General features: G+C 34.1%; 3 protein-coding genes across 7 annotated transcripts in view; 2 read left to right on the top strand and 1 right to left on the bottom strand.

Annotated features, from left to right (window-relative positions):
* The window catches only part of LOC134274336 (putative leucine-rich repeat-containing protein DDB_G0290503), a 30,867-nt gene extending 17,512 nt beyond the window's left edge, over positions 1–13,355 (top strand). For 3 of the 4 annotated variants that reach the window (XM_062756606.1, XM_062756608.1, XM_062756609.1), the window contains 4 exons: positions 92–194; positions 308–351; positions 9,206–9,368; positions 12,978–13,355. In XM_062756606.1, the coding sequence (XP_062612590.1) occupies positions 92–194; positions 308–351; positions 9,206–9,368; positions 12,978–13,210 (543 nt within the window). In that variant the 3' untranslated portion in view covers positions 13,211–13,355. Of the gene's footprint in view, positions 1–91; positions 195–307; positions 352–9,205; positions 9,369–11,849; positions 11,878–12,977 lie in introns of all 4 variants that reach the window. The other variant, XM_062756607.1, reaches the window with a different exon arrangement.
* Positions 13,356–14,938: 1,583 nt separating this feature from the next.
* On the bottom strand, positions 14,939–21,632 carry LOC134274334 (sorting nexin-6-like). Its single transcript, XM_062756603.1, has 14 exons — positions 21,612–21,632; positions 21,459–21,509; positions 19,639–19,743; positions 19,384–19,494; positions 18,690–18,811; positions 18,304–18,427; positions 18,064–18,159; positions 17,853–17,958; positions 17,506–17,581; positions 17,334–17,373; positions 17,037–17,219; positions 16,489–16,552; positions 16,271–16,356; positions 14,939–15,931 (listed from the first exon to the last, which is right to left on the bottom strand). The coding sequence occupies exons 1-14, from the start codon at positions 21,615–21,617 to the stop codon at positions 15,878–15,880; spliced, it is 1,224 nt and encodes a 407-aa protein (XP_062612587.1). The 5' UTR covers positions 21,618–21,632; the 3' UTR covers positions 14,939–15,877.
* Positions 21,633–21,667: 35 nt separating this feature from the next.
* LOC134274335 (uncharacterized) lies at positions 21,668–24,052 on the top strand. 2 transcript variants are annotated; one of them, XM_062756604.1, is made up of 5 exons: positions 21,668–21,811; positions 22,322–22,573; positions 23,035–23,126; positions 23,223–23,552; positions 23,827–24,052. In XM_062756604.1, the coding sequence occupies exons 1-5, from the start codon at positions 21,754–21,756 to the stop codon at positions 23,869–23,871; spliced, it is 777 nt and encodes a 258-aa protein (XP_062612588.1). In that variant the 5' UTR covers positions 21,668–21,753; the 3' UTR covers positions 23,872–24,052. The 2 variants fall into 2 exon arrangements, with proteins under 2 accessions (XP_062612588.1, XP_062612589.1); XM_062756605.1 differs by having other exon boundaries at positions 21,739–21,816.
* The last annotated feature ends 2,478 nt before the right edge of the window (positions 24,053–26,530 follow it).

The following is a 26,530-nucleotide window of genomic DNA, read 5'->3' as shown; positions in this document are numbered from 1 at the left end:
TATATGGAAATCATTCTTGTGTATGTTATATACTCTTTGTCTAACAAATTCTGACAACAATCAGTTTCATATTAATTCAATTTGTATAAAGGGTTGTCAAAAACTGGCAGAAGAGATAGAGGAACTGAGAAAACAGATGGAAGAGAATGCAGGGTTAAAGGTCAAGCTGGATGATGAACTGGAGGAAGTGAAAGGTAGCTTATGTACCAGGCTATATTAAAATCTTATCATTGTAATGTGTGCTACATTCATTCATTTTGATGTACTGTGCATGTGTCTTCAAAGCTCTTTTATTTTAATCTTTCAGCTGGGCTCATCAGAAGCTGGCAGAATGATGAAGAACTCAATAATGTATGTATATGTGATAAATGTGAAATGTTAATTGCGTTGTCATGTTTACAATGTGCGATATTTCTTGTCTCATACTTTGTTGTGACATGTCGAGGAAATTCGAACTGGTATTGATGCATGATTACTGTATAAATGCATATTATATTTATTAATTTCGATGTTAATCATATTCATTTTTACATACTTAATTACCTCTATTCATATGATTACGTCTATTATTGTGGAAAACTACAACTTGTATCCAAAACTGTGAAGAAAGATGTTTTGACTTTACCGGGAAATCACATGTTTTCATACTGCAATCCCGATCCCGATCGAACATGATTTGTATAAAGAATTTCGTATTTATTCTGTACTTTGACTCGAGTACTGTTTTCTTGTAGTAATGTTATGTATTTAAAATAAATATTATCGTATTTTTATTACCGTTTTAATGATACAAGTTGTGTATTGTAAATATGTAGGTATTGCTATGACCTAGTTACCTAGATACGTTTGTATAACATACGGGTTCTTGTGCTATATAGAGGTACGGCAGCCGTTAAGGGTGACAATCTATTATTGTTGAAAGGTATTTTTTATTAGTTTTTAAGTACTTAAATGATATTGTAATATTATAGAAAGGATTTTTAACGAATGTTATAGTGAATAGGGATTTTTATTACATTGTTCAATATTTTTTAAAGGAAAATATCTAAATTTAAACCTGAAAATATTATATTTCATATTTTATGTTCTAAATAAATAGTTCATATTAATTGATATAATATTTGTGTCTTTTCTAACGTTTTTGAATTTAAATACACATAACAAATTCAGCAAACGCAATAATTGGTGGCAGCGGTTAAAAATTGAAAATTTAAATAATTTTTTGTATTTATTTTATTGTTTTTTGAAAAAAAAGTATTGTTTGAAAAAATTCACTTAGGAAAATGATGTTAAGAAATAGAAAATTAGGTTCTCTTAGTTTTAAAGTGGGGGAAAATAGGGATGTAGAGTTTGTGAATCAAGGTGTTCAATCATCTTCTGTGGTGGAAAATGTGTGTTCCCCAGTGCACAGCCCAAGGAGGATTCCAAGCATGATGGGCATTGACAATGAAGAATGCAGGAATGAAAATCAAGGTGAGGTAGAGAGTCTGAGACGCAAAGTAGGAGAATTGGAGGAAGCATTGAAGATAGCCAGCAGTAAACAGTCAAGTCAGAATGGTTTGTATCCCAATCTAGGTCGTTACACTCATCCTCCAGGCTATAGTGGATATTCTCAAGGACACAGTGGTTATGCCCAAAATGCTACATATCCATCAAGTGTAATCCAGCCAAACCAGGGAAATTATCAAATGCGATGGACCCCTCAAACCACAAATAATCGTCCAGGTTGGAGTACTTATCCTCAGCCTAGCTGGCCTATTCCCAATGAAAGTGGAAGTACAAACTCCAACATGAGTGGATGCGAGGAACCAAAACCAAGACTCCCAATATTTAATGGGAAGGGAGACTGGAAGTCTTTCCTGCTTCAGTTTGAGATGCTGGCAGACAGATATAAATGGACAATTGAGAGGAGGAGGGAAGAAATCATCTTCTGCTTAAAGGACGAAGCTCTAACCTTCGTAACACAACTTTCTCATGAAGTCCGATCAGAATGGTTGTATCTAATAGAATCGATGAACAGGAGATTTGGTGACCATACACTACCGGAAACGCATAGAAGAGAACTTCAGCAAATCAGGAAGACGGCTGGTGAATCCTTCCAAGAGTACTCTACTCGGATTGAAGCTAAGATGAGCAAAGCATACCCTGGAATGCAAAATACTGAAATTTATAAAAGTTTAAGCATCGAGCACATGCTAAATGGAATCAACGATCAATCTATTGCATATGATGTCTTAACTAAACGTCCACAAACCTTACAGGAGGCTGTAAATCTGCTCTCTTGGCATTTCTCATGCAAAAATGGTATTAGAGCTAAACAACATCTCAGACAAATAGCTGTGGAGGAAGAATATAATACTCCAGAAGTCAAAAGAGTTGGCAATAAACCGTTCATCACAGAGGACAGGCTGTGCCAATTTGGACGGGAATTAACAGAATCCATCACCAGCACCATGCGTGATATACAAAAAGACATGAAGAACTATGTTGACCAAAAAACAACAAACAGTTTATCCAAACAACCCTTTGTATGTTATGGCTGTGGTGAGGAAGGGCACACCAGGAAAACATGTCCCTTGACAAAGGATAAAAAAGAATTCAAGTCAACCACGAAGAAGGTGAACAATTATCAGACACAGACGAAGGGTGGATCTAACCAAGCGAGGTCATTTCCTCACCCTACATGTACAGAAGAAAATAAAAAATCTTTAAACTAGAAGGGGCTGAGGTTGTCGGCCAAACATCAGCCCTACTAGGAAAAGTGGAAATGAGTAAAATGCAGAAAAATCCCATTATCAATCAAAAGGAGAAGGAATCCACGGTGATCAAAGCAAATCCACAAACCACGAAGGAAGGAAGTTTTGAACAGGTGAAGGAACCTTGTATACTTAATACTGCACCAGAGGAAAGTGAGGTTGTCATTGATAGGGTACATGCTGTAACTATCCGAGCTCCCGTTACCATTGAGGGCTTTAGGATGAATGCTGTGGTAGACACTGGAGCAGAGGTGACAGTGATTAGTGAGAGAAGGTTTCAGGAAATTCCTGTTGAGAAACGTCCGCAGTTGCGACAAGCTCCAAGAAGCTTAGTGGTAGCAGAGGCGGGTAGGAAAATGAGGACAAGTGGAATAACGGAAGTCAAAATGGAAATAGGAGAGGAAAACTATGCATGGGAAATGTATGTGGCTCCAATAGCAGATGACCTTTTACTTGGTTGCGACTTCCTAGATCAACATGATGTAACCATTAATACGCGACGTGGTTTGGAAATTGAAGGCAAGTGGGTGGAATGTTACGTGGATCGCAAACAGGATCAAGTTTCAAGGTTACATGTTGATGAGACCATCACCATACCCCCTTCTTCTGAGGCATTGGTAATTGGAAAAAGTGAAAATCCTGAGTTGATTGACACCTGTTTTTCTGCAATAGAACCAGTGTTTGAAGATTCACAAGAAGTAATTGTGGCCCGCTGTCTAGTCAACCCTTTCAGGTCAAAGATTCCAGTGAGAGTTGTTAACACCTCCAAATTTCCTATAAAACTGAAGAAAAACCAACTTTTAGGAGAATTACATCCAGTTCAAGAATGTACCGAGATCCTAGATTCTTGTGGATACCCCTTAACGCCTGACATGGTGAAGCATAAGTGCAATAAATTGCATGAGCTGACAGTGGATGGCAATAGTGAACACCCAAGAATTCCAACTGACTGGAATGATACGGGAAATACACAGGTACTACGGTTGCTGTGGAGCAAGGCCGATGTTCCTCAGCTGCCCGAGTATTTGAAAGACTTGTATGAAAAAAGTTGTGGGAAAATTCATTGCCGTGAAGACAAGATCAAACTGGCACAGATACTGTTAACTAACAAGGATGCTTTCGCTCAAAACAAAACAGATGTTGGTACCTGTTCTGTCATTACTCATAAGATAGATACGGCAGGATCAGCTCCCATCAGACAACCACTTAGAAGGACTCCTCAAGGATTTGAGGCAGAGGAAGAAACCTATTTAAAAGAACAGCTACGTAATGGAATTATTAAACCTTCCAAATCTGCTTGGGCCTCACCAGTGGTATTAGTTCGCAAAAAAGATGGAACAGTCCGCTGGTGCATTGACTACAGAAAACTCAATGACTGCACCCGTAAAGATGCCTATCCTCTACCACGTATTGACATGTGTCTAGATTGTCTAGCAGGTGCCTCAATCTTTTCTACAATGGACCTACAAAGTGGATATTGGCAGATTGTCCTGGAGGAAAAAGACAGAGAAAAATCAGCTTTTATCACGAAATACGGACTCTTTGAATATACAAAGATGCCTTTTGGTCTATGTTCAGCACCAAGTACTTTCCAAAGATGCATGGAATTAATCTTCAGAGGAATGCAGTGGAAACACCTATTGATATATCTGGATGACATCATTATCTTTAGCCAGAATATGGAAGATCATTTTAAACAGTTGAATGAGGTTCTTCAAAGACTCCAAGCTGCAGGTCTTAAACTAAAACCTTCGAAGTGCGAACTTTTCCAGTCAGAAGTACTATACCTAGGACATATTGTCGGGAAAGAGGGCATTAAACCAAACCCCAAGATTACGGAATCCATTAAAAATTGGAAGATTCCACAAAATGTGAAACAAATACAACAGTTTCTTGGACTCTGCAATTATTACCGACAGTTCATATACAAATTCAGTGATATAGCAGCACCACTCAGCAGCTTGACACAGAAGGACAAGAAATTCATTTGGTCGCCAGAATGTGAAGAAGCCTTCCATACTCTGAAAGCAGCATTATGTGATGCTCCAGTATTATCATACCCATCTTCTACGGAAACTTTTGTATTAGACACAGATGCTTCGGATAATGGGATTGGAGCAGTACTGTCGCAAATGAAAGAAGGCAAAGAAAAAGTTATAGCATATGCCTCAAAGAAACTCGATAAACATCAAAAACGCTATAATGTAACACGACGAGAGTTACTAGCAGTGGTTACCTTCATCAACCAGTTTCGACATTATTTACTTGGAAGGAAGTTTCTCCTGAGAACTGACCATAGTTCTTTGAGATGGATTTTCAACTTTAAGGACCCCCAAGGACAATTAGCTCGCTGGTTGGAGGTTTTATCACAGTATCACTTTAAAATAGAACATCGAGAAGGCAAGAAACACCTGAATGCAGATTCGTTGTCTCGACTTCCAGAAAAATGCTCTCATGATGACACAGAACCACAGTGTATGGAATGTGAAAACTCGAATGAACAATGGCAGGACTTCAAGGAAAACATTGATAATGTGACTGACCTCAGCAAAAATGGAAATTCTCTCAGTACAAGAGTTATCAATCTGAACCAAACGTGTAACTGGATGCAGCAGTTTACACCAACAGAAATGATAGACTTTCAGAAACAAGATTCAGATCTAAAGATTCTTCATCAGTGGTTAGAACAAAAGAAACTACCATCTCGGGATGAAGTATCTCAATTTAGCCCAGCTGTTCGGAACTTTTGGCTGAACTGGAGATCTATTACTGCGCAGGAAGGAATTCTTTACAGAAAATTAGTTGTTACAGATCAAAGAGAGGTTCAACAACTCTTAGTTCCAAGAGTGCTAAGGCAAAGTATCCTTCAAATGTGCCATGATGACCTATTCTCCGCCCACCAAGGTGTAAATAAAACAATTCAGAAAGTACAGAACTATTTCTACTGGTACAGGATGGGAGAGGACATAAAAAGCCATGTCAGACAATGTCCAGCTTGCAGTAGATGGAAGAAACTCAACAAGACCCCAAGGGCAAAATTATGCGATTATCGCGTTGGCTATCCCTTCGATAGGATAGGCATAGATGTGATAGGACCTTTACCCAGATCGAAAAAACAGAACAAATTCATACTCGTTATAGGAGACCACTTCACAAGATGGATGGAAGCTTACCCTATTCCAAACCAAAATGCAGAAACCATACTTGCCAACCTCCAGCATGTAAAAATCTGGTCATGACCAGATTTGGAAAGTAAAAAATCTGGTCATAACGCGTAACAACATTCACGACATATTTACCATGATTGAATTTTATACATATATATACAGTTGTGTGCCAAAAGTGAAGATAATTTTATTTTTTCTTTATATATTTCATTGAAAACAATATTTTGTAAAATCGCTGGTATGACAACATTTCTTGACAGATTTTATCAAAAATTTCTTCATAAATCAAGAAATTGTTGTAGTTAAAAACAACAATAGTTTTTATCTGATAAGCATTAATAATTTAAAAATATTGTAATTTTAAGTGTGACATGAATTTTGAAGTCATATATTCACAATGAATTATACAGTCCAACATTGATCTTGAATTTTAGAATTGGTGTTTAGTGATGAACTATATTTTACTACATATTAAACATGTAATGATCTTTTAAAGAAAGATAACTACACATTTTCTGGTTTTAGTACAGAAATAAATACTTAAATTGGTCAAAAATTGACCATTTACCTATGATTTTACAAAATGTTGTTTTCAATGAAATATATAGAGAAAAAATAAAATTATCTTCACTTTTGGCATGCCACTGTATATACAAAGTATTTGTGTATTGAGAATTCTTTTATTGAAAAAGGATTTAATTTACTATGACAAAAAATTCATCCATAATTTGATTTAAATTTACATGTTAAAAATGAAAATTGAAGGTTTCATGTATCAGTATTGACCTGAAGTAAGTGTGCATTTTTTTTTAAAGCCTTTTCAGTTTCTGCTAAATTTGAAAGTATACCAATTTCAGTTTTGAAGTTATTTTTCCTCTCTCTTAATTAATTAACTACTGCAATATGTTTTAAATGTGAAGTTAGGCCTACACTGTTATCGGTCACTTTATTTTATCTAGAATGAAAGTTTTTTTTTTTCCCAAGATTCCTTGATATGTACAAAAATATCGTTTCTCTTTTTCTTGGTTCAATCAGAGACGTGTTTGGTTCAATTTGTTCCTGTTGGCCCTGATAACGATCTAGTTCTATCGGAAGCCATTTTAATTGACTTCAAACATTGATTTGTCAAAACAACACCCAGTTAATTGTTTACACCTGCACTGATAATTAATCCATCGGCATTGTTTACGTGGATCTAAGCTTGGGTTGTAACTGGAAGTTAAAAGTGCAACCTAATTTACGAACCAAATCCGGAAAATCGGGAGATTTTCGGGTTGATCGGCAAAAATCGGGTGATAAGCATGACCCGCCGGGTCATAAAAAATAATCGGGTTACGGGTTGAAAAATCGGGTGTGACCCGACGAAATCGGGTGAGTTGGCAACTATGGCAGAAACTGTTGCCTCAAAATTAGTACATGAATTTATTGTACGCTATGGAACTCCATTGGAAATCCATACGGATCAAGGATCTAATTTTGAGAGTGATCTGTTTAAAGAAGTCTGTTCCCTTCTCCAAATCAAAAAGACTAGATCAACCCCATACAGACCCAGTTCTAATGGCCTGATTGAAAGGTTCAATCAAACTTTAGGGAAGATGATAAAAAGCTTTATCGAAACTAACATTCATGAATGGGATAAATATCTCAGCATTCTGATGGCAGCATACAGAAGCACACCTCATCCAAGTACTGGATATTCCCCAAACATGCTAATGTTTGGTAGGGAGGTCAATACTCCGATCAGTATCCTATATCCCTTGCCTAATGACCATGACAAAAACACCGCCGACCAGTATGCTGAAAACCTGAGAGAGAAGATGGAGCAACTTTATCATGTAGCCCGGAAAAATTTACAAAGTCAAGCAGAGAGGCAAAAGAGAGACTATGACACTCGCATCAGTGAGAATACCATGCCCGTTGGAAGCCTTGTGTATAAATTGAAACCAAATCACAAGAAATTTGAATCCCCATGGGCCGGCCCCTATCTGATAACGGAAAAATTTGGTCCAGTGGTCTACAAAATAAGAAATAAACATAAAACAGAGGTCATACATCATGACAGACTTAAGCCGTTTGTGTGCGCTGAAACACCCAGCTGGGTTGAAAAGGTAAAAGATGAAATGAAGTAAATAAGCTACATATCCACTATGACTATGTGTGAGGATTTTTTTTTATATTGTAGTTTATGATGTTTGTACACTACGAATGTAGATTTTTAAAAAAAAAAAAAAATACTTTTCTATCCTACAATGAGCTAGAGTCTAGCTGTCACATAACATGAGATAGATTTTTTATATATGTTTTTGTTCACATTTCGAGGACGAAATGTAGTCCAAGTGGGGGAAAGTGTGATAAATGTGAAATGTTAATTGCGTTGTCACGTTTACAATGTGCGATATTTCTTGTCTCATACTTTGTTGTGACATGTCGAGGAAATTCGAACTGGTATTGATGCATGATTACTGTATAAATGCATATTATATTTATTAATTTCGATGTTAATCATATTCATTTTTACATACTTAATTACCTCTATTCATATGATTACGTCTATTATTGTGGAAAACTACAACTTGTATCCAAAACTGTGAAGAAAGATGTTTTGACTTTACCGGGAAATCACATGTTTTCAAACTGCAATCCCGATCCCGATCGAACATGATTTGTATAAAGAATTTCGTATTTATTCTGTACTTTGACTCGAGTACTGTTTTCTTGTAGTAATGTTATGTATTTAAAATAAATATTATCGTATTTTTAGTACCGTTTTAATGATACAAGTTGTGTATTGTAAATATGTAGGTATTGCTATGACCTAGTTACCTAGATACGTTTGTATAACATACGGGTTCTTGTGCTATATAGAGGTACGGCAGCCGTTAAGGGTGACAATCTATTATTGTTGAAAGGTATTTTTTATTAGTTTTTAAGTACTTAAATGATATTGTAATATTATAGAAAGGATTTTTAACGAATGTTATAGTGAATAGGGATTTTTATTACATTGTTCAATATTTTTTAAAGGAAAATATCTAAATTTAAACCTGAAAATATTATATTTCATATTTTATGTTCTAAATAAATAGTTCATATTAATTGATATAATATTTGTGTCTTTTCTAACGTTTTTGAATTTAAATACACATAACAAATTCAGCAAACGCAATAGTATATACTCAGAGGAAGAAAAGTAAAATCATTAAGGATTATTTTTAAGTTTCATATGACCTATTTAGTTTCATCTTTCCATGTGTAATTGAGTACACTATTACTCCTTTCTAGCTTTTCACACACAAAGACCAGATAGTTGTGGACCAGTTTTCTGAACTTCTTCACCAGACAGAGGAAAGAGAGGTTAGAATCAACAAGATAACCAATCGTCTGAACGAGGAACTCATGTATCTGTCCAAGTTCCTGGAAAACCTGGCAACTCGACGTCCACAACGTAAGTCAATCAACGGGAACATTCAAATATCTTTGAATTCTGCTCTTTAATGTAACTCAAATTTTTATTACAGAAACACAAATATAACTACGTTCAATCTTTCTTTGTTTCTTCTGTATATATAGTTATATAGTACATTTTAGATTCCGATATAAGATGTTGTGGGACTGTAAAAATTGTGTAACTCTTCTCTTTGTCTATACTGTTTTTTGTGATTGTCATTAATTCAAACATATAGGGGCAATAATTTCCTTTATGATTTATTAAAATGTATTTATAAAAAAAACATTTACCATGTACCAGGTAGATGAATTGTGTAAGCGATATTAGATGTCAAATTTAAAAGTGTGGGCAAGATTATATAACTAAACATTTTGTTCTAAAAGATATAAACGTTGAATTCCTAAATGAAAATAATCCAAAATTTGTCCAATTAAAGAACCATGTTCCTTTTTAGCTCACCTGAGCCGAAGGCTCAAGTGAGCTTTTCTGATCACATTTTGTCCGGCGTCCGTCTGTCCATCTGTCTGTCTGTAAACTTTTCACATTTTCGACTTCTTCTCAAGAACCACTGGGCCAATTTCAACCAAACTTGCCACAAAGCATCCTTGGGTGAAGGGGATTCAAGTTTGTTCAAATGAAGGGCACGCCCTCATTCAAGGGGAGATAATTGGGAATTAATGAAAATTTGGTGGCATGTTTTAAAAATCTTCTTCTCAAGAACCACTATGCCAGGAAAGATGAAACTTATGGGGTAACATCCTCAGGTAGTGTAGATTCAAGTTTGTTCAAATCATGACCCCCGGTGGTAGGGCGGGGCCAAAATGGCCGACCAAAGTTTTACATAGAAATATATTGGAAAATTCTTCAAAAATCTTCTTCTCAAGAACCACTGTGCCAGGAAAGATGAAACTTATGGGGTAACATCCTCAGGTAGTGTAGATTGAAATTTGTTGAAATCATGACCCCCAGGGGTAGGGCGGGGCCAAAATGGCCGACCAAAGTTTTACATAGAAATATATAGGAAAATTCTTTAAAAATCTTCTTCTCAAGAATGACAAAGCCATAATTCATCAAATTTATATGGAAGCATCCTCAGGTAGTGAAGATTCAAGTTTGTTCAAATCATGACCACCGGGGGTAGGGCGGGGCCAAAATGGCCGACCAAAGTTTTACATAGAAATACATGTATATAGGAAAATTCTTTAAAAATTTTCTTCTCAAGAATGACAGAGCCATAATTCATCAAATTTATATGGAAGCATCCTCAGGTAGTGAAGATTCAAGTTTGTTCAAATCATGACCCCCGGGGGTAGGGCGGGGTCAAAATGGCCGACCAAAGTTTTACATAAAAATATATAGGAAAATTCTTTAAAAATCTTCTTCTCAAGAATGACAGAGCCATAATTCATCAAATTTATATGCAAGCATCCTCAGGTAGTGAAGATTCAAATTTGTTCAAATCATGACCCCCGGGGGTAGGGCGGGGCCAAAATGGCTGACCAAAGTTTTACATAGAAATATATAGGAAAATTCTTTAAAAATCTTCTTCTCAAGAATGACACAGCCATAATTCATCAAATTTATATGGAAGTATCCTCAGGTAGTGAAGATTCAAGTTTGTTCAAATCATGACCCCCGTGGGTGGGGCGGGGCCAAAATGGCCGACCAAAGTTTTACATAGAAATTAATGGGAAAATTCTTTAAAAATCTTCTTCTCAAGAATGACAAAGCCATTATTCATCATATTTATATGGAAGCATCCTCAAGTAGTGTAGATTCAAATTTGTTCAAATTATGACCCCAGGGGGTAGGGCGGGGCCAAAATGGCCGACCAAAGTTTTACATAGAAATATATGGGAAAATTCTTTGAAGAATAGCAAATCCATGATTGATCATGGGATTACTTTTGGATTTTAACTTTTCAATAATAAACCAATTTCTACTTTTTCTAAGCTACAGTACTCAGGTGAGCGATGTGGCCCATGGGCCTCTTGTTCAGGGATTTCACAAAGGGTTTACTACCATATCATCCAGTCAGAAATGTATAAATTTATTATCAAATACTTTATTTCTCGACTAAAATTTTTTTTTGAGTTTGATTTTTTAAATAAAATTAATGTATCATAGCTTTCTCAATTTTATTTTCAATTTTAAGGAATGTATCAGAAAAGTAAGGCTAATATAATTTGCAAACTTTTGAAGATAATGCTAGTAAGAATTTAAAGAAGCAGGTAAAATACATACTTTTAATTCAAAAATTCATATTCTTTATAAAGTTCCTGTATTTTCTATTTATGCTGAAGTACTGTCAAACTGTTGACTTCTTTGAATTCACTGGATGAAAGTCTGGAACTGAATAAAATTAAATAATATTTCAAATTTAGAATAAATTATTTTGGTTTCATGCACTAATAGCTAGTTTTAGCTCACTTTTTGATTATTTTTTTTTTCAAATATGTCTTATAATCATTATGCTAGGTGGTAAAAAAGTTTCAAAGAAAGACAGGTAATGTATGCACTGCATTTCCTCTTGAAAGTTATTTATTTCGTGTTGTGCTTATTATGTTCCCAGATTAAAACTGAATTGATGGGGTACCTTTCAAGAGGAATATGTTGCCAGGGTTAGATATAGAGTCCACCCTTTGCATGTTTTCAGCAATTTTTATGAGAATCTTTGTTTTTGTTCCCAAGATTTTTTTTCTTTTCTTTTTTTTAAGAAAAGAATTTACAAATGCAAGTACCAAATTGAATATTTTGCATGCTATTAAATAAATCAAGAGATTTCAATATTCCTGGAAATGAAAAAAAAAAATGTTAAAGCACTTTAAAAATACATGTTGTGAAATATGAAGCAGTATGAAAAAAAAATGTATTAATTGTTGTGTTGAATTTCAGTGCAAGTTTATTTTTCAGTTACATAAACATACTAAATGCAGGAAAAATTATTTTCAAATTGTGCATGCTCATTTAAATGCATTGTACATTAGGAGTAAAAATCAATCAGTTGGACCCAGTTTTAAAGCAAAACCTACGCAAAATGCATGGTCAAAAAGCTTTTATGATATGTTAAAATACATGTATTATGTCCTTTTTGTTTTACTGAATGAATTTAATATACTGGAGTAGATCAAACAAGATTTAGCACAGAGAATATTATGTGCAAGTCAAGTTATATTTCAGTTATAACATAAATTCAATTAAATGTGAAATATGAATTATATAATGTAGAAATTCAAAGCCTCTTGTTACAATCAGATAAGTGTCACACATATTTTGCCATATTGCACACAACAAAAGAGCTTATATTGTTTTAATTGACACTTGATCACTTGAAGCCAGGATATAGATGCTTAATAGAACCATTGAGGTTCATATTGAAGCAGAATAGTTTTGAAGTGCATGCATGCATAGTTTCAAAGAAATTGTTTTATACTTTAAAGTCCTTCCTCTATGTAATAATTGTAAAAGTGATGTCAGATGGTACAATTGATAAAATTATTATATTATAGTCATATTCAATATGACTACTGAGATTTTTTCCTATAAAGTGTGTGTCATTTTCTTTATAGAGTTGTTTAATGGATTTTTTTTTAAATACAAATTTAGACACACCACCACCAAGCCGAAAATCAGGAAGTCGTGCGTCCAGTAGGCGGACAGAAGATGGGCGTGCCAGCCGAATCAGCCAATCAGCTCTTCACAGTAAACTCCAGGACGTAGATAATACTAGTGCGGCACCAAGTCGGCTTAGTACCAGACCTCCAACTAGAGCCGACACTAAAATGTCTAAGACTGTAACCATTATAGATGAACCTGAAGTACAGGACTTGGAGCGTTGATATTAGCTATAATAGTGTTGCTTTTAACAAGGAAAAGTTTACATGAACTCTGTGATATTTGGATGTTTGATTGATAACATTTTCACACATATATTGTTATTATTTTGAAAGTTTTTCAAAACAATTAAATTTTTCAATAACAAAATGTGTTAGTGAAAACATGCAAACTACATGTAGTGTGACTACTGAAGAGTAGATATTACAAGAACATCTCTCCCGTGCCAATCTAATTGAAATTAGATGTTAGATCCACTTGCATACTTGCTACACTAACATCTAACAACATCGCATAGAGGGTCACGTCAGAGATCAACTCTAGCTCTAGACTTATTCGCTTCAACAATATACAATGATTTTGCAGGCGATGATTTGATTGATTGATTGATAGAATTTGACCTCTGACGTGACCCTCAATGGGATGTTGTTAAACGTTAGTGTAGCGAGTATGCAAGCGGATCTTGCATCTTATTATAATTAGATAGCTCCCGTGCAGTACTAGAGAATTTTTCCAAAATAGTACATACAGTTGAACTTTGGTATCTTAACACTGATATCTCGAATACCATGGATATGTCAAGGTGATTTGGAAGTCCCAACCACTTATTCTTTTACTATTTTTTACCCTCAATATTTCGAATCATAGGATATATTTAAGTTTTTCCTTGATCCCATCAAGTTTGAGATAACAAGATTTGACTATATCTACCAAAATGTTCCTCTTATTAACAATAAGTAATAAAGGGTTTCTCCCAGACAAAAACAGAAGGTTCTACCACAGAGGATGTAGCAGAGGGTTTCTCTTATCACCAGGTTTGTTCCATACAGTGACTGTGTCCACCAGAGTAAGCTAAAGTTTCTACAAAATGAAGTATCAATTTAGAAGTGTTCACACTTCCTTATTTCATCCATAAACTGAATATATGGATATTATTCATTGTTGGTGTTTAAATGCTATCCAATGATCATTTATTCAGTGTTTGCCTTGTATTTGCTCACCTGCATTTGGAATGTTCAGCTAACATGTCAAGTATATTTTCCCTCTGCATTCCATTTGCTCATCATTCAAATGCCGTATTAAAGCACTTCAGAACCATTCTCTTATTACATTGGAGAAATCATAAAATGTAACATACAAATGTTCAGACAGGAACTTTGAGTTTTCAGTGCTTTTACACACAATCAAAATAAAACTATAAAGATACATTTTATTTTCCCCACTTTCTGTAAAATTATTATATATCACCCTATCCTCTGATAGGAAGTAAACTTTATCCCCTATTGTAGAAGCTCCATAAAAAAATGCTTTTTTTTATGTCGTGGGTATTGGCGTGGAATGACGACCCATGTTCCTGCTAGTTATGTAGCATTACCTTTGTTTACATTTTATTGCAGTGACACATATTTTTATTTGTATACTGCACTGACTTTTGCAACAGTTGCAAATGTTTTTGGTATCTAACTTTCCTGCATGAGAAGAAGTACATAGTTATTTTTTGTTGCTACTGAGTGCTGTACAGCATACATCTGTCTACAGTGGTGACAATGATTACACTGAACAGTGACTAAGTTTATATAAGGACCTTCAGTGTGAGACTGATAAAAAATGGTGGACAAATTTTTTAAACGAATCGTGTTCAGCTTTAATGCACAATATATTTACTTGTAAAGTTCAGATTAGATACCCTTAGCTTGCTTAAATGGATCACAATGTGCACTGAAAATATAACATTATTTACTTTTTTCAGACTAGTAACTTTTTATTATCACATTATTTACAAAGACTGCAATAGCACTGTATATCACATTTGTTTTAATTGACAGAATTGGTTTGTTCAGAACATGAATGTATTCATTTGGTAAATCACTGAATGGCCCAGACTGCATCAAACATTAAAATTAAGGTACATATTACGCTACAGATACATTGTATAATGGTCTCGGAATACAAAATAGATCTGACTGTCAAAAATAGAGTATTTTACCACCAGAAAATAACCACAGTAAAGTACATAAAAATAACAAGAGAACATTTCATCTTGAAACAGAGTTGCTACTCTACTAAGGCTTAGAAAAAAATATATCAAAGTTAAATGACTGCATTACAAAATGATTCGAACAATGTACAATGGAATGCTACACATATTTCAACTGAAAATCAAAACTTAAACTTCACCTTGTTGATAAATTTAGAAAATTATATATGTATAAATGCTAAAGAACAATGCATCAAAAGCTACAGGTTTCAACTGTATACATACATGTATTATAAGTTGGCTAATCGTATAAATAAACACAATATCCAAATAAAAAATAAAATGATACTTATTAACCCTTTTATATTTCTCGCGTTTTCTTAACATATTATTTAATCCTTCTCTGTATTCATAACTGATTTCATGCATTAGCAAAAGTTGAGAAGAAAAAATGGTAGACATAAAATATACCATCACACTTACAAACAGTTTATACAAATGGTGTACATCTAATAACTAAATGAGTAAAAATAATGTTGATGCATCATTCACCCTGAAAATGATCAATCTGTGATGTCATCCTCTAGTGAGCGACTGTCATTGGTCAGTCTCAGCTAATTAACTTACAACCCTTGGTATGTTGGCCCATGACTTGTGATTGTAAAATGGCATTTATCACAGATACAAAATTGAATCATGCATCATCCCTCAAAGCATTTATACAGTTAGTTAACAACTGGGTCTGTGCCTGCAATGAAAGTCAAGATATTTACATAAAAATAGTGATAGTAATAGTAATAGTGATTTTATAATACTTGGTAGACATTTTAAAATGTATAAGGTACACTTTTGTAATTTTGATTATACTTTAAGTGTATTCAAAATTTAGCATACTTTTTGAGACATTCAAGAATTACAGTAGAGCATTTATCATGCTGCATATAATAATGCAAATAAATTATAACTGCATTTTTAACCAAAATAAGTTTATAATACTAAAATAAATGTACAAACACAGTCCTAAAGAATGAACAATTTTTTAGCAAGAATGAAAATTATGATCACAGTGAAGGAATACATCACTTACCCTGGCATGTTTCAGTTCTAATTCTACTAAATCTACAAGGTTTTTCTTGAAGTATGCTATTCTTCTTGTTTTAAACTCAGTTAATTCTGCAAATGGAAAGAAATTCAACATACAGAATCTTAATCATGAAAAACTGTTTCTGTAAAATTTTTGAGAATGTTTGCATTTATAACTCATAAAAGAGAGTCCTTGTTGTTGTTGTTTGTTTACTTTTATACCTTTTTTAGCTACTTCTGATATTTTCTCAAATCTCTCGCAAGCAATTTGCTGGGTTCTTTCAGCCTGAAAAGCAAGAACAAAACATAATGTCTGTTGTCAAGCAAAGTCATCTGATGAAAGGCACACAATTTGAATCGAAAATACAGATTTGGGAAAGTTGTCAACTACTGCTCCTTTCCTCCATTAATGAACCATGAGTAATGCATTTATAGCACAAATACAAGTAGTATGATTAAGGTCATTGATCAGAACAGTAACTTATGGTTACATAGGAAAAATGATGAATATTGTGGGTGTTGAAATGTTTTAGGTCAAATGATATATTGTACCTTCTGATTTTTAATGCTGTCATTATTTGAAGAAAATGACTGAAGATCATTTGATATCAGGTTTTAATTATTATTTTCTTTCACACATCTGACAATCCTTCAGAACTAAACAATAGGTAATCAACAGGTTCATAAGATGATTTTTTTTGTACATGTTGAGTTATCCTTAACTCTACAAGATGATATGAAACTCATGTTCATTCAAAAAAAGAGCCTACCTGTGCCACCTCTTTATTTTTAAGGCGAGCTTTCTCCAAGGCTTTGTTGGCGTTTTCGTAATCTGCTAGAGCTCTAGCCCTCCTGTACAGTAAATCTTTAGCTGCAGCCGAATCTCTCATGTAATACCGCAGTGTGTCACTCAACTTCAGGTCTTCATCCGTAGACACCCTACCCTCCAATTTCTGGAAGTTTGAATTACAAAATTATTTTTCTGAATTCCAAGGACACAAGTATTCCACTAGGAGAAGATATATATCAAATGATCATGATCTTTTATTTCACTGGTAAAGACCTACTCTTGTTTTTTCCAGTGCCTCTGCAACTCTTGTAAATATTCTGAAAAGGAAACAAAAATGTTATTGACAAAATTTATGGACAAAGTCTTTCATATATTTTGTCTTGAACATACATCGGTAAAACTCGAATTATTGGATCATTACTTGTGAGTGTACTTAATTTTTAACTTACTTGTCTAACTCAGTGTTTTCAACTGTTGCCAACTGCACAAAACCAGAGGAAATTTGGATATAATTATCTGCTACATCTACAAATAGGCCAAATGCATATGTAAGGAATTAAATACTTAAAAATTTTCAAAATTTAATTGTATCTATGCTATCTGTTGATGTTCCAATTTGTCACAGTATTAGAGAAGTCTATATTCTAACAAAGAAATATTCAAATCTTTAGAGGGAGGAGGATAAAGCTAAGGGTTATAAAATGCACAATGTAATAAATAAGGTACTTTTTTCCCCATTTAAAATCTCTAAACCTGAATAGTTAAACTACTCCTCTACATTAAAACAGACCATTACCTCCATGACACTTAGTCATTCTATCTGCTTTGTGGGTTGCGTCCTTTATTTTGTTGTGGTACTCAACTAGGAAACTTTTTTCAGACTCAAAAAACTCGTCTACATCCTATCAAAATAAGCAATGTTCCTTGAAAGTGTTAAATATATGAAGATTTTTGTTGCTTTAAATTAAAAAAACCAATGTGTTTGAGTGAAATTCAAAAATATTTACCTTTTGGTTTGCCAAAAGTACTTCATCAGCAGTTTTGGTAATGCTTTTGAAAAATCCACCAATCTTTTCTTTCTTGTTTTTGCCTCTCACACTCAACTAAATGAAATCAAAATTAAACATAAGAAATATAAGATAAAGTTATGTGCATCATGTAATTTTAAACTGAGCACAAAATTGAAAATAAAGAGAGATATGAAGAGGAATATAAGAATGTAGAAATGTGCTATAGGATGAACTCACATCTTGGTCAAATGAGAGAAATACTTCAAAGTTGACATCATTTTTGAGCTGGGGATGAGCAGCGATTCTCTGCAAGAACACTTCATGCATTGCTACAGTCTTTTTAAATGTAGCTAAGTACTCCCTATAAAATTAAAACATAAATTGACCAGAGCTATTTACAGTAAACCCTGCTTAAAGCAAAGTGCCATGGATGGACAATTTTGCTTCGTAATAAATGTAATTCATTATATCCAATAAGTTCATAATACAATTCAAATCCAAGGGGAATGAAAATCACTTTGCTATGAGTGTAAATTCATTACAGGCGCGTTTGCTATAAGTCTGTTTACTTTATCTGTAATTCATGAATGGTTGGAAATCATAAGGTGTTCAGTTTTTCTTACGCTTCTAATTCCTGTTTCATTTTTGTGAATTCTTCTTTTGTCATAGTTCCTTCCCCTTCTCCAAGCTTTTGTAATTTTTCTCGTGAAGCCTCAAAGTCAGGTTTTGGTGGTGCTGGTGGTATCTACAAGCAAAAAATAGGGCTGATGAAAATGTAAATAGGTCAAATTGAACAATAATGATAAAACATGTTTTAACACCTTACTGTCAATATAGAGAACAAAATGTCTGAATATAGTCATTTTGGGATTATTTCTTGTCCATACCATTGTAAAAACTAAACCCTACCACATCCCATATCAGTTTAAACAGCAATTATATATGTATTTTAATTAAATGTAATCTGTATTTTAATTAAATGTAATCTACACTAATGAAAACATTTTCATCCTTCCATAATATATTATTTAGACTAAATTAACTTTTATTCGCGTGCGAGAAATTTTTCAAGGAGAACAAGGGGCTTTGTCATTCTGGCTCAGTAGTTCTGGAGAAATATCTCAGATGAACTCTCAATTTTCCATAAAATGTTTTTTCTGTGACAAAGGACTTGACAAGTGTGATTGACACTGGTTTTATGATGCTGGAGTAGAAGTCTGGAGTATAAAAAAACTTAAGTTTACAAATAGCACAAAAGATGAAAATGAGTATATATGTATCAAGAAGCAATATCATCTGGTTTATAAAGATACTTACAATGATGCCAGCATATTCCTCATTTTCAACAAATCTGTCATGTAACCACACAAATTCTTCATGTTGTCTTACAACCGAGAAGTCAGATTCTTTAAATCTGGACTGTGTTGTCTAATAAAACACAAACATATAAATAAGTAAGACAATAAAATAGTCAATTCATTCAGCTTTCTAGCAAAAATTTAACAGGATGTAATAAAATGTTTACCAGTATTTACATAGTATACCAATTTCTATTTACATGTGGTAATTTACCTTTGTGTGTACTGTAAATTTTATTTTATCTCGTTCACTAAGAGCATCTGATATGTCTACAAGCAATGATGTATCTGTTGACAAATCCACACTCTCTGCTCTGTCCTACAATGTAAGAGAAAATCAGTGGTATTTCACACACATTTTACAACTACTTGACTAAAAAAAAAAATTACCCCAGATGCTTGACAAAAGACTTGAGTACTTGACAACTCATATTTTTATCTAAGTAGAGATTCTTCCATCTCTCACTTTTACAATGGATTTTGAAATTGAGACAGTGGTAATTTGCATTAAATGTTACTTACCCTGGTATAAATTTTGATTTTTTCCAAAATTAAGTTTTCTCTATTTTGATCCTACTTTTCCCTTTATTGAATCAGTATATATGTACTATTGGTGAAAACTTAGCTTTGTACCACCATATTAAAGTGCTTGCAGGATCATTATTTATTACAGTTGAACTTTGGTATCTCAAATACCATTGATATATATCGAAATGATTTCTAATTCCCAACTTTTTGTTCTTTTAGTATTTTATCCTGGATATCTCAAATCCTCTGATACCTGGATTCTCTGGAAGTTTATTCTTGGTCCATTGATTTTGAGATAATGAGTGTTGAACACTTAATGGGAACATAACCAACCACATTCATCAGCACAATCTCATCTTGGCTAGCAATATGGCCTAATTTAGGTATAAAGCTTTATAAAGCTATTGAAAATAGTTTGAAAAACTATTCCAGCAGTTTTTTAAAATTCCTTTTTATAAGGCAGTATTGAAGACTGAATGTCACAAATATTTGTCAATTTATATTACAACAGATTATTTTAAAAGCAAATCCAATCAATTCTAATGGGAGAGGAGAAAAATGCAGTGGACTAGACTGGGATTCGAACCTGGACCCCTAAATATCTGGTCAGGTGCTCTACCGACTGAGCTATCAGACCACTGCAATTGAACTGGCTGACCACCACATTCCTCCCTCCTTAAAGGTATTTGACCCTCTAAGACCCCAACCCAGACTCATTCCTGGCAGGTCTCTCACATGACATTCCAGGGCATGGCATGGCACCAAATGTAACGGGAGAGGAGAAAATGCAGTGGACCAGACCGGGATTGGAACCTGGCCCCCTGAAATTCCAGTCAGGTGCTCTACCAAATGAGCTATCTGGCTGACCAGACCCGAATTCAAAACCTGGCCCCCTGAAATTCCGGCCAGGTGATCTACCGACTGAGCTATCTGGCCACCGGTGATCAAACCTGTCTCACCGCCACATACCTCCCTTCTTAAAGGTCTTTGCTTCCTCTAAGACCCCAACTCAGGCTCATTCCTGGCAGGTGTATTACCTGTCACCTTTAGGGCCAAGACCAGGATTCGAACCCAGGCCTCCTGAATCTCTGGTCAGGTGCTCTACTGACTGAGCTATCAAACCCGGCGATCAAACCCAGCTGATCGCCACACAATCAATCTTGGTTATTAACCATCACCTTCTAAACTAGAATTGTGTGTCCCTTATTACAAATGTATTACAGAAGAATGTGTTTGGTCACATATAAATGGCTTTATACTGCCTTAACTCTTTTGTTGTAATGCTATTTTGGAAACAAACACAACCTATGAAACATTTATTTGAGCACTGTTTATCTAAAAAATGTTATAATTAAATGTTTAGCGACGTTAATTTTCTCTATATACACCCAAAACATTTATCATGCTAAAATCTCTATCTATAATTTAAAAGTGAACGTATCAAAATTCAGTGACAACGAGTTGACGAGGGGGAGTGACACTTCACTGTTGCGCATGTTAACTTACTTTGTCTTCCCCTTCGCCCGCCAAAAGGTCGGGGCTATCATCTATTCCGTCCTAAAAAATAAAGCAGGAACATTTAGAAAACTGACAAACAAAAATAATCACAAGAATAATAATTTCAGGAAGCATACGCCACGAAAAGTTGTGGACACCCACCATCATGGCTGCAATTTTATCACGTGACTCAAATATTTTGTACATCGAACCCGATACATAAAATAAACACTGACGTCACCCAAATAGGACTAAAAACTACGTCATATGCAATTGGAATATCGCATTTTTTTCGTAGAAAAAAATGAAGTTGGTGGTGTTTCTATTATTAATAATTTTCAATTGTGAGGAGAGTCATTCTGGTGAGGTATTTGTATTTAATCTATCACTATTATACAAACTGTTAGGTCCACAAAGGTCATGAGGAAAAGCATTATTGGCGATTGGACCTATAACATTACGCCGGGGATGCAGGTCTGGTAATTTTCTTTTTTAAATAGATCTATTATAATCAGACACAGTTCCTCAGACCTGGACCCTTCGGAGGGCTCATTGCGGCCCATACCATCTGCCTACCATCCCCCCCCTCCCCCAATAATGTCCATACGCCTGATCGTAATATAGAAGTTTTCATCTGGAACTGGAAGCAAGGCACAGCATAACTATTAGGCTAATATTTACTTGACAAGAGTTCTGAGTACCCAACTCCTGGACTCTCATTGTATTATTATTGCATTTTGTTATGTATTTTATATTATATGTGCATTCGAAATGGATTTGTTATGGATAGAAAATCAAGGGTTCATTTCATGCTCTTTCTTGGGATTTCAACTTCTCTTGCTTTAAAATTATCAAAGTCGTTTCTATTTCAGCTGTGCTCGTTCAGAAGGCACGTGTAAAATCATTAATCAAAGACGGGATTCCAAATCTTCGATCATGCATTCAGACCTGTATTCGGACGAAATCCATAGACTGTCAGTACTTGAAGTACAACATTACTACTCGACAATGTTTGATGTCTGAGAGTAAATATGCAGAGCTGGCAGGCTGGGTATCAGTCAAACCAGAACACATAGGAAATGAGAAAGTCGCCCGCCTATTCGTGCAAAGAACACATGCAAATAGTACGTAAATATTATTATGAATATTATACATATGAATATACTTCGTTAGTACTAAAAAAATTGTAGGGGCGGTATACATGGTAGGGGCTGGCTTTAGTCAGACTGTATACATGGTGGCATATTTATGACACCTTCCCCCGTAAGCAAATTCTTGTTCTATAAATTATTTTGGCATGCAAGATATATCAACAATTTAACACACAACATAACAATGCAAGAAAAAATGTAGTCAATGGTGAATTTTGGAGAAAAAATATTTTACACGCACATGTTATCATATACAGTTTAAGTATATAACAAGATTCCAGTTCCCCAAGGCCAGGACACGAGGCGCAGCCGATATACAGATATATACCCCCATACAATCACAATGACTATATACTCAGTACATGTATATAAATGTATATTTTTTTCATGAATATTTCTTTCACTAACAAATGTTTTCGTTGTACGTCTTATAGACTCTGGGACAACCTCTGATGCTAGCTATGCTGCCGTCCTAGTTCAAATGATAAAAATTCTTCAATTAGAGGCGAAAAGTCTTGAGCTTCAGGTAACATCATCAAGGCAAATACATTATTGTAGTTAAAGCCAAATATCAATATAAATTCTCAACCAATTTATGTTTAGAAACTTTTTTTCTCTTCAGAAATTACTGTCTGCGACGGAAAACCTTATAACACTAAGGGTCGGCCAGCACATTTTATCACCCACCCTCATTTCTTTAGCCAAAAGAAAAATCCAGGTTCTCAACCAGAAACTCATGCGCCATCAGCAACAAGTGATAATGTCATCGATGAAGCTTTTAAAATCAGAATCCATCTCGACGAATAAGAAAAACAATACTGCATTTGGGGAAAATTTTAATCGTCTTGTAGAAACTTTGCGCCTTGACCAGAAGAATATAATGCGGGATATCTTGTATAATCTTCTCAAAACCTTACAGTTTTACCAGAAGTTACACAACTACAACCTCTTTGTAGGTATTTTAAATATCTATTGCCGAAAAAGATATTAAGATATGAATTTACCACATACTTTTATAAACTTAATGATATTATCTCTTGATAAAAGATTACAAAAACAAATAAAATCAAACAAATTATTTTGAAAACTATAAAAATAAATGAATGTTTCTTCCACTTTATCTGGAGTTTGGAATATCGTCTTGGAATTTCATTTTGAATCTTGATTAGTACTTTTTATTGATAAGAAGCATATGTTTAATTGATTCAAAATTTTCTCTTTTGAAGATCCGTGGAATTCAGACACAAACCCAAAGAACTGTTCAACGTTGAAACTGTGTGTAAAGAATTCCCTTCTCCAAGTACTCTTTTTTCGGATAAGCAACTTGGAGAAGCGAAATATTGACGTCTTTACTTTTTTGTCTCTGAACTTATACTGTACTGTTTTCTATTTGCTTACTGATGACAATAAAATTACATTATATTTGAATCATTACAAATATCAATGTTCATACATACACTTGGTACATGTATATACATGTCAACTCTGTAAGGTGTCTTCTAGCTATTCCCACTTTTTAAAAATCTCAAATCCACCTATTTCCACATGCAAATAACAATATATGTTTAGATTTACCTGTATTGTGTACATTTTAAGACAGAAAATAATGAATACATCTATGAGAAAATGTGATTTATTTCGGATTTTTGAAATAATAAAAAGATCTTACAAGAAAAAGCAACTGAATACCTAAATTTAAGAACATAGTTAATTATTTGTTTACACAAAATTCCACCTACTCCCACATAAAATCTTACCTTTTTCCACATATGTTTCAAAAAGAGGGAATAGGTAGAATGAACCCTCTGTAAGGCCACCATTAAAAATTGTTTGTTTGGAATTGCCGCCTGGAGGTTTCAGACACAGGAGGGAGGGAGGGAAATTATTTTTTTTTTTCAAAATTGAAGATACCAGGTAATTTTTTTTTTTATAAAATCTCAGTAAACACATTTTCTGACTTTTTAAAAAGTATCTACCATCAACAGAGAAACTTAATTTTGCATAGATCTGACACTACATTGAACAGTGTTTTGTATTGCGCATGTGATAACGGGCAATAAAAAAAATCTTTCTACTTTTTGTCAATAAATTTTTTTTTTCAGGAGGGGGCATTTCAAACAAACAATAATTTTATTTTGGCTTAACCCGAGTTATATGATTTTGATAGATTTACATGAAGTTACTGTATTCAAATTGACTTTTCAATATATGATACAAAAACACTGAAAACACCGTCATCGGTAAAGAAAAAAGACAGGTCAGTTTTCCATCTACAGACACGTACATTTGGGGTTTTTATCCAGTTCTCGGATGATTCTATATACACTGGTGAAATTTCTGGTTTCTCAGACACATCAATACGAGTCTTCTAGAGGTATCTTACTTGATAAGCGTAGATAGGACTAAACCAGGGTGCTTTGCTTTCAGAGTTGACTGATGGACACCAAAATTCGTAGATGGAATATTTATATTTTTTACGAAAGGTGTAATGTGAGTGGTATTATAGATTATATGTATAATATGGGTTGAACTCAGCATTCAGAGGTACATCTATGTGTGTGGATGGAGCTTCAGCATTCTGGGACGTACATCAATGCATACATGGATGGATCTCCACTGGCGGATTTAGAGCCCGCTTTTCATTTTGGTGTGGAATACTGCATTCATTATAATGAATATATTATTAGTCAAAAATATGTTAAAATATCATTAAACTTGAACTTCCCCCCCCCCCCCGCCCCTGTTTTGCAAGAATTCTGGATAGGCCACTGAGCTCAGGTGCAGAAATTTTTCAAAGGGGAGGGGATGAAGAGGAAACGAGTTTAATAACGTACATTTTACATAAACAAGTATTGAAGTATGGTTTTTAAAAATGGAAGGTAAAAATATGTGTAAGATTGGAAAAGGATCTGAAAGTTTTGGGAAAAGAAAGGAAAATAAATCTCCGAACCCGAAAATCCTATTTTGTAGGGATGTCAAAATTGTCAATAATTGATATTCGAATATTCGATAAGAGTATTCGAATATATTCGAATATTCGATAAAATAAGTACATTTTGTATTATTAAATATATATCTTCACTCTCCTGTCAAGCAGTGTAGGTTTTATGCCATTATTGTAGAATAAAAACTTGTGTAGAGTTTGGAAAATGCTCTACAATTATATATATATTTTAAAATTATTGAATAGTATACATCCAAAATGTAATTTTTTTTTTTTTAGAAAATTAAAAAGAGAATTAATAAGATTTAGTATGTTCCAGCTTAATTGATCATCTTACTAAAGTCTACACTGATAACTCCTACAAATTTATACCATTTAGAACAATTATCTAACGATGAAATATTACAAGCAGTAATTTTTTGCTAATTATAATTTCCTGATAAAGATTTTTAATGATATTTACATAAACAAGAAGTCCGTGTGTTTACTGTAAAACTGGGTCCTTACAACAATACAAGCTGATTGTTAGTACTGGAAATTATTATACTACTAATTAAGTGAACAAATAAATAAATTACTCTAATAGATACACTCTTCACACCTTTAAGGTAATCCAAGAGGAGTGTTTTTTTTTTATTTTGTAAAAATTTGATTCAATTTCTAATAAAACTTGCCAGGTTTTTCTCTCTTTTTAATGCTTGTATACCTAAAAACGAATATTCGAATCACAAATTTATTCGAATATCAACTCATCGAATGAATATTCGAATATTCGTTGACATCCCTACTATTTTGTAAAGGGGATGGGGTTTCATTTTGTTTTCACAACCGAATTTCTTTATATATTACAACATTAGCCTTTCACTGAACCTTGTCCATAGTAAAAACACCACAAAAACCTAGGACTTTCTTCTTTCTCTCTCATTTTTGCAAATCCAAAGGGAGGGGGGTTTGCAACCCCCGTAATCCCCCTCCCCCTCTCTTGA

The sequence above is a fragment of the Saccostrea cucullata genome, unplaced genomic scaffold, assembly GCF_032062105.1.
Source record: "Saccostrea cucullata isolate Sc308-1 unplaced genomic scaffold, CSIRO_AGI_Scuc_v1 ctg1274, whole genome shotgun sequence".
NCBI classification, from domain to species: domain Eukaryota; kingdom Metazoa; phylum Mollusca; class Bivalvia; order Ostreida; family Ostreidae; genus Saccostrea; species Saccostrea cuccullata.
This window is presented reverse-complemented; position numbering and strand designations above follow the sequence as displayed.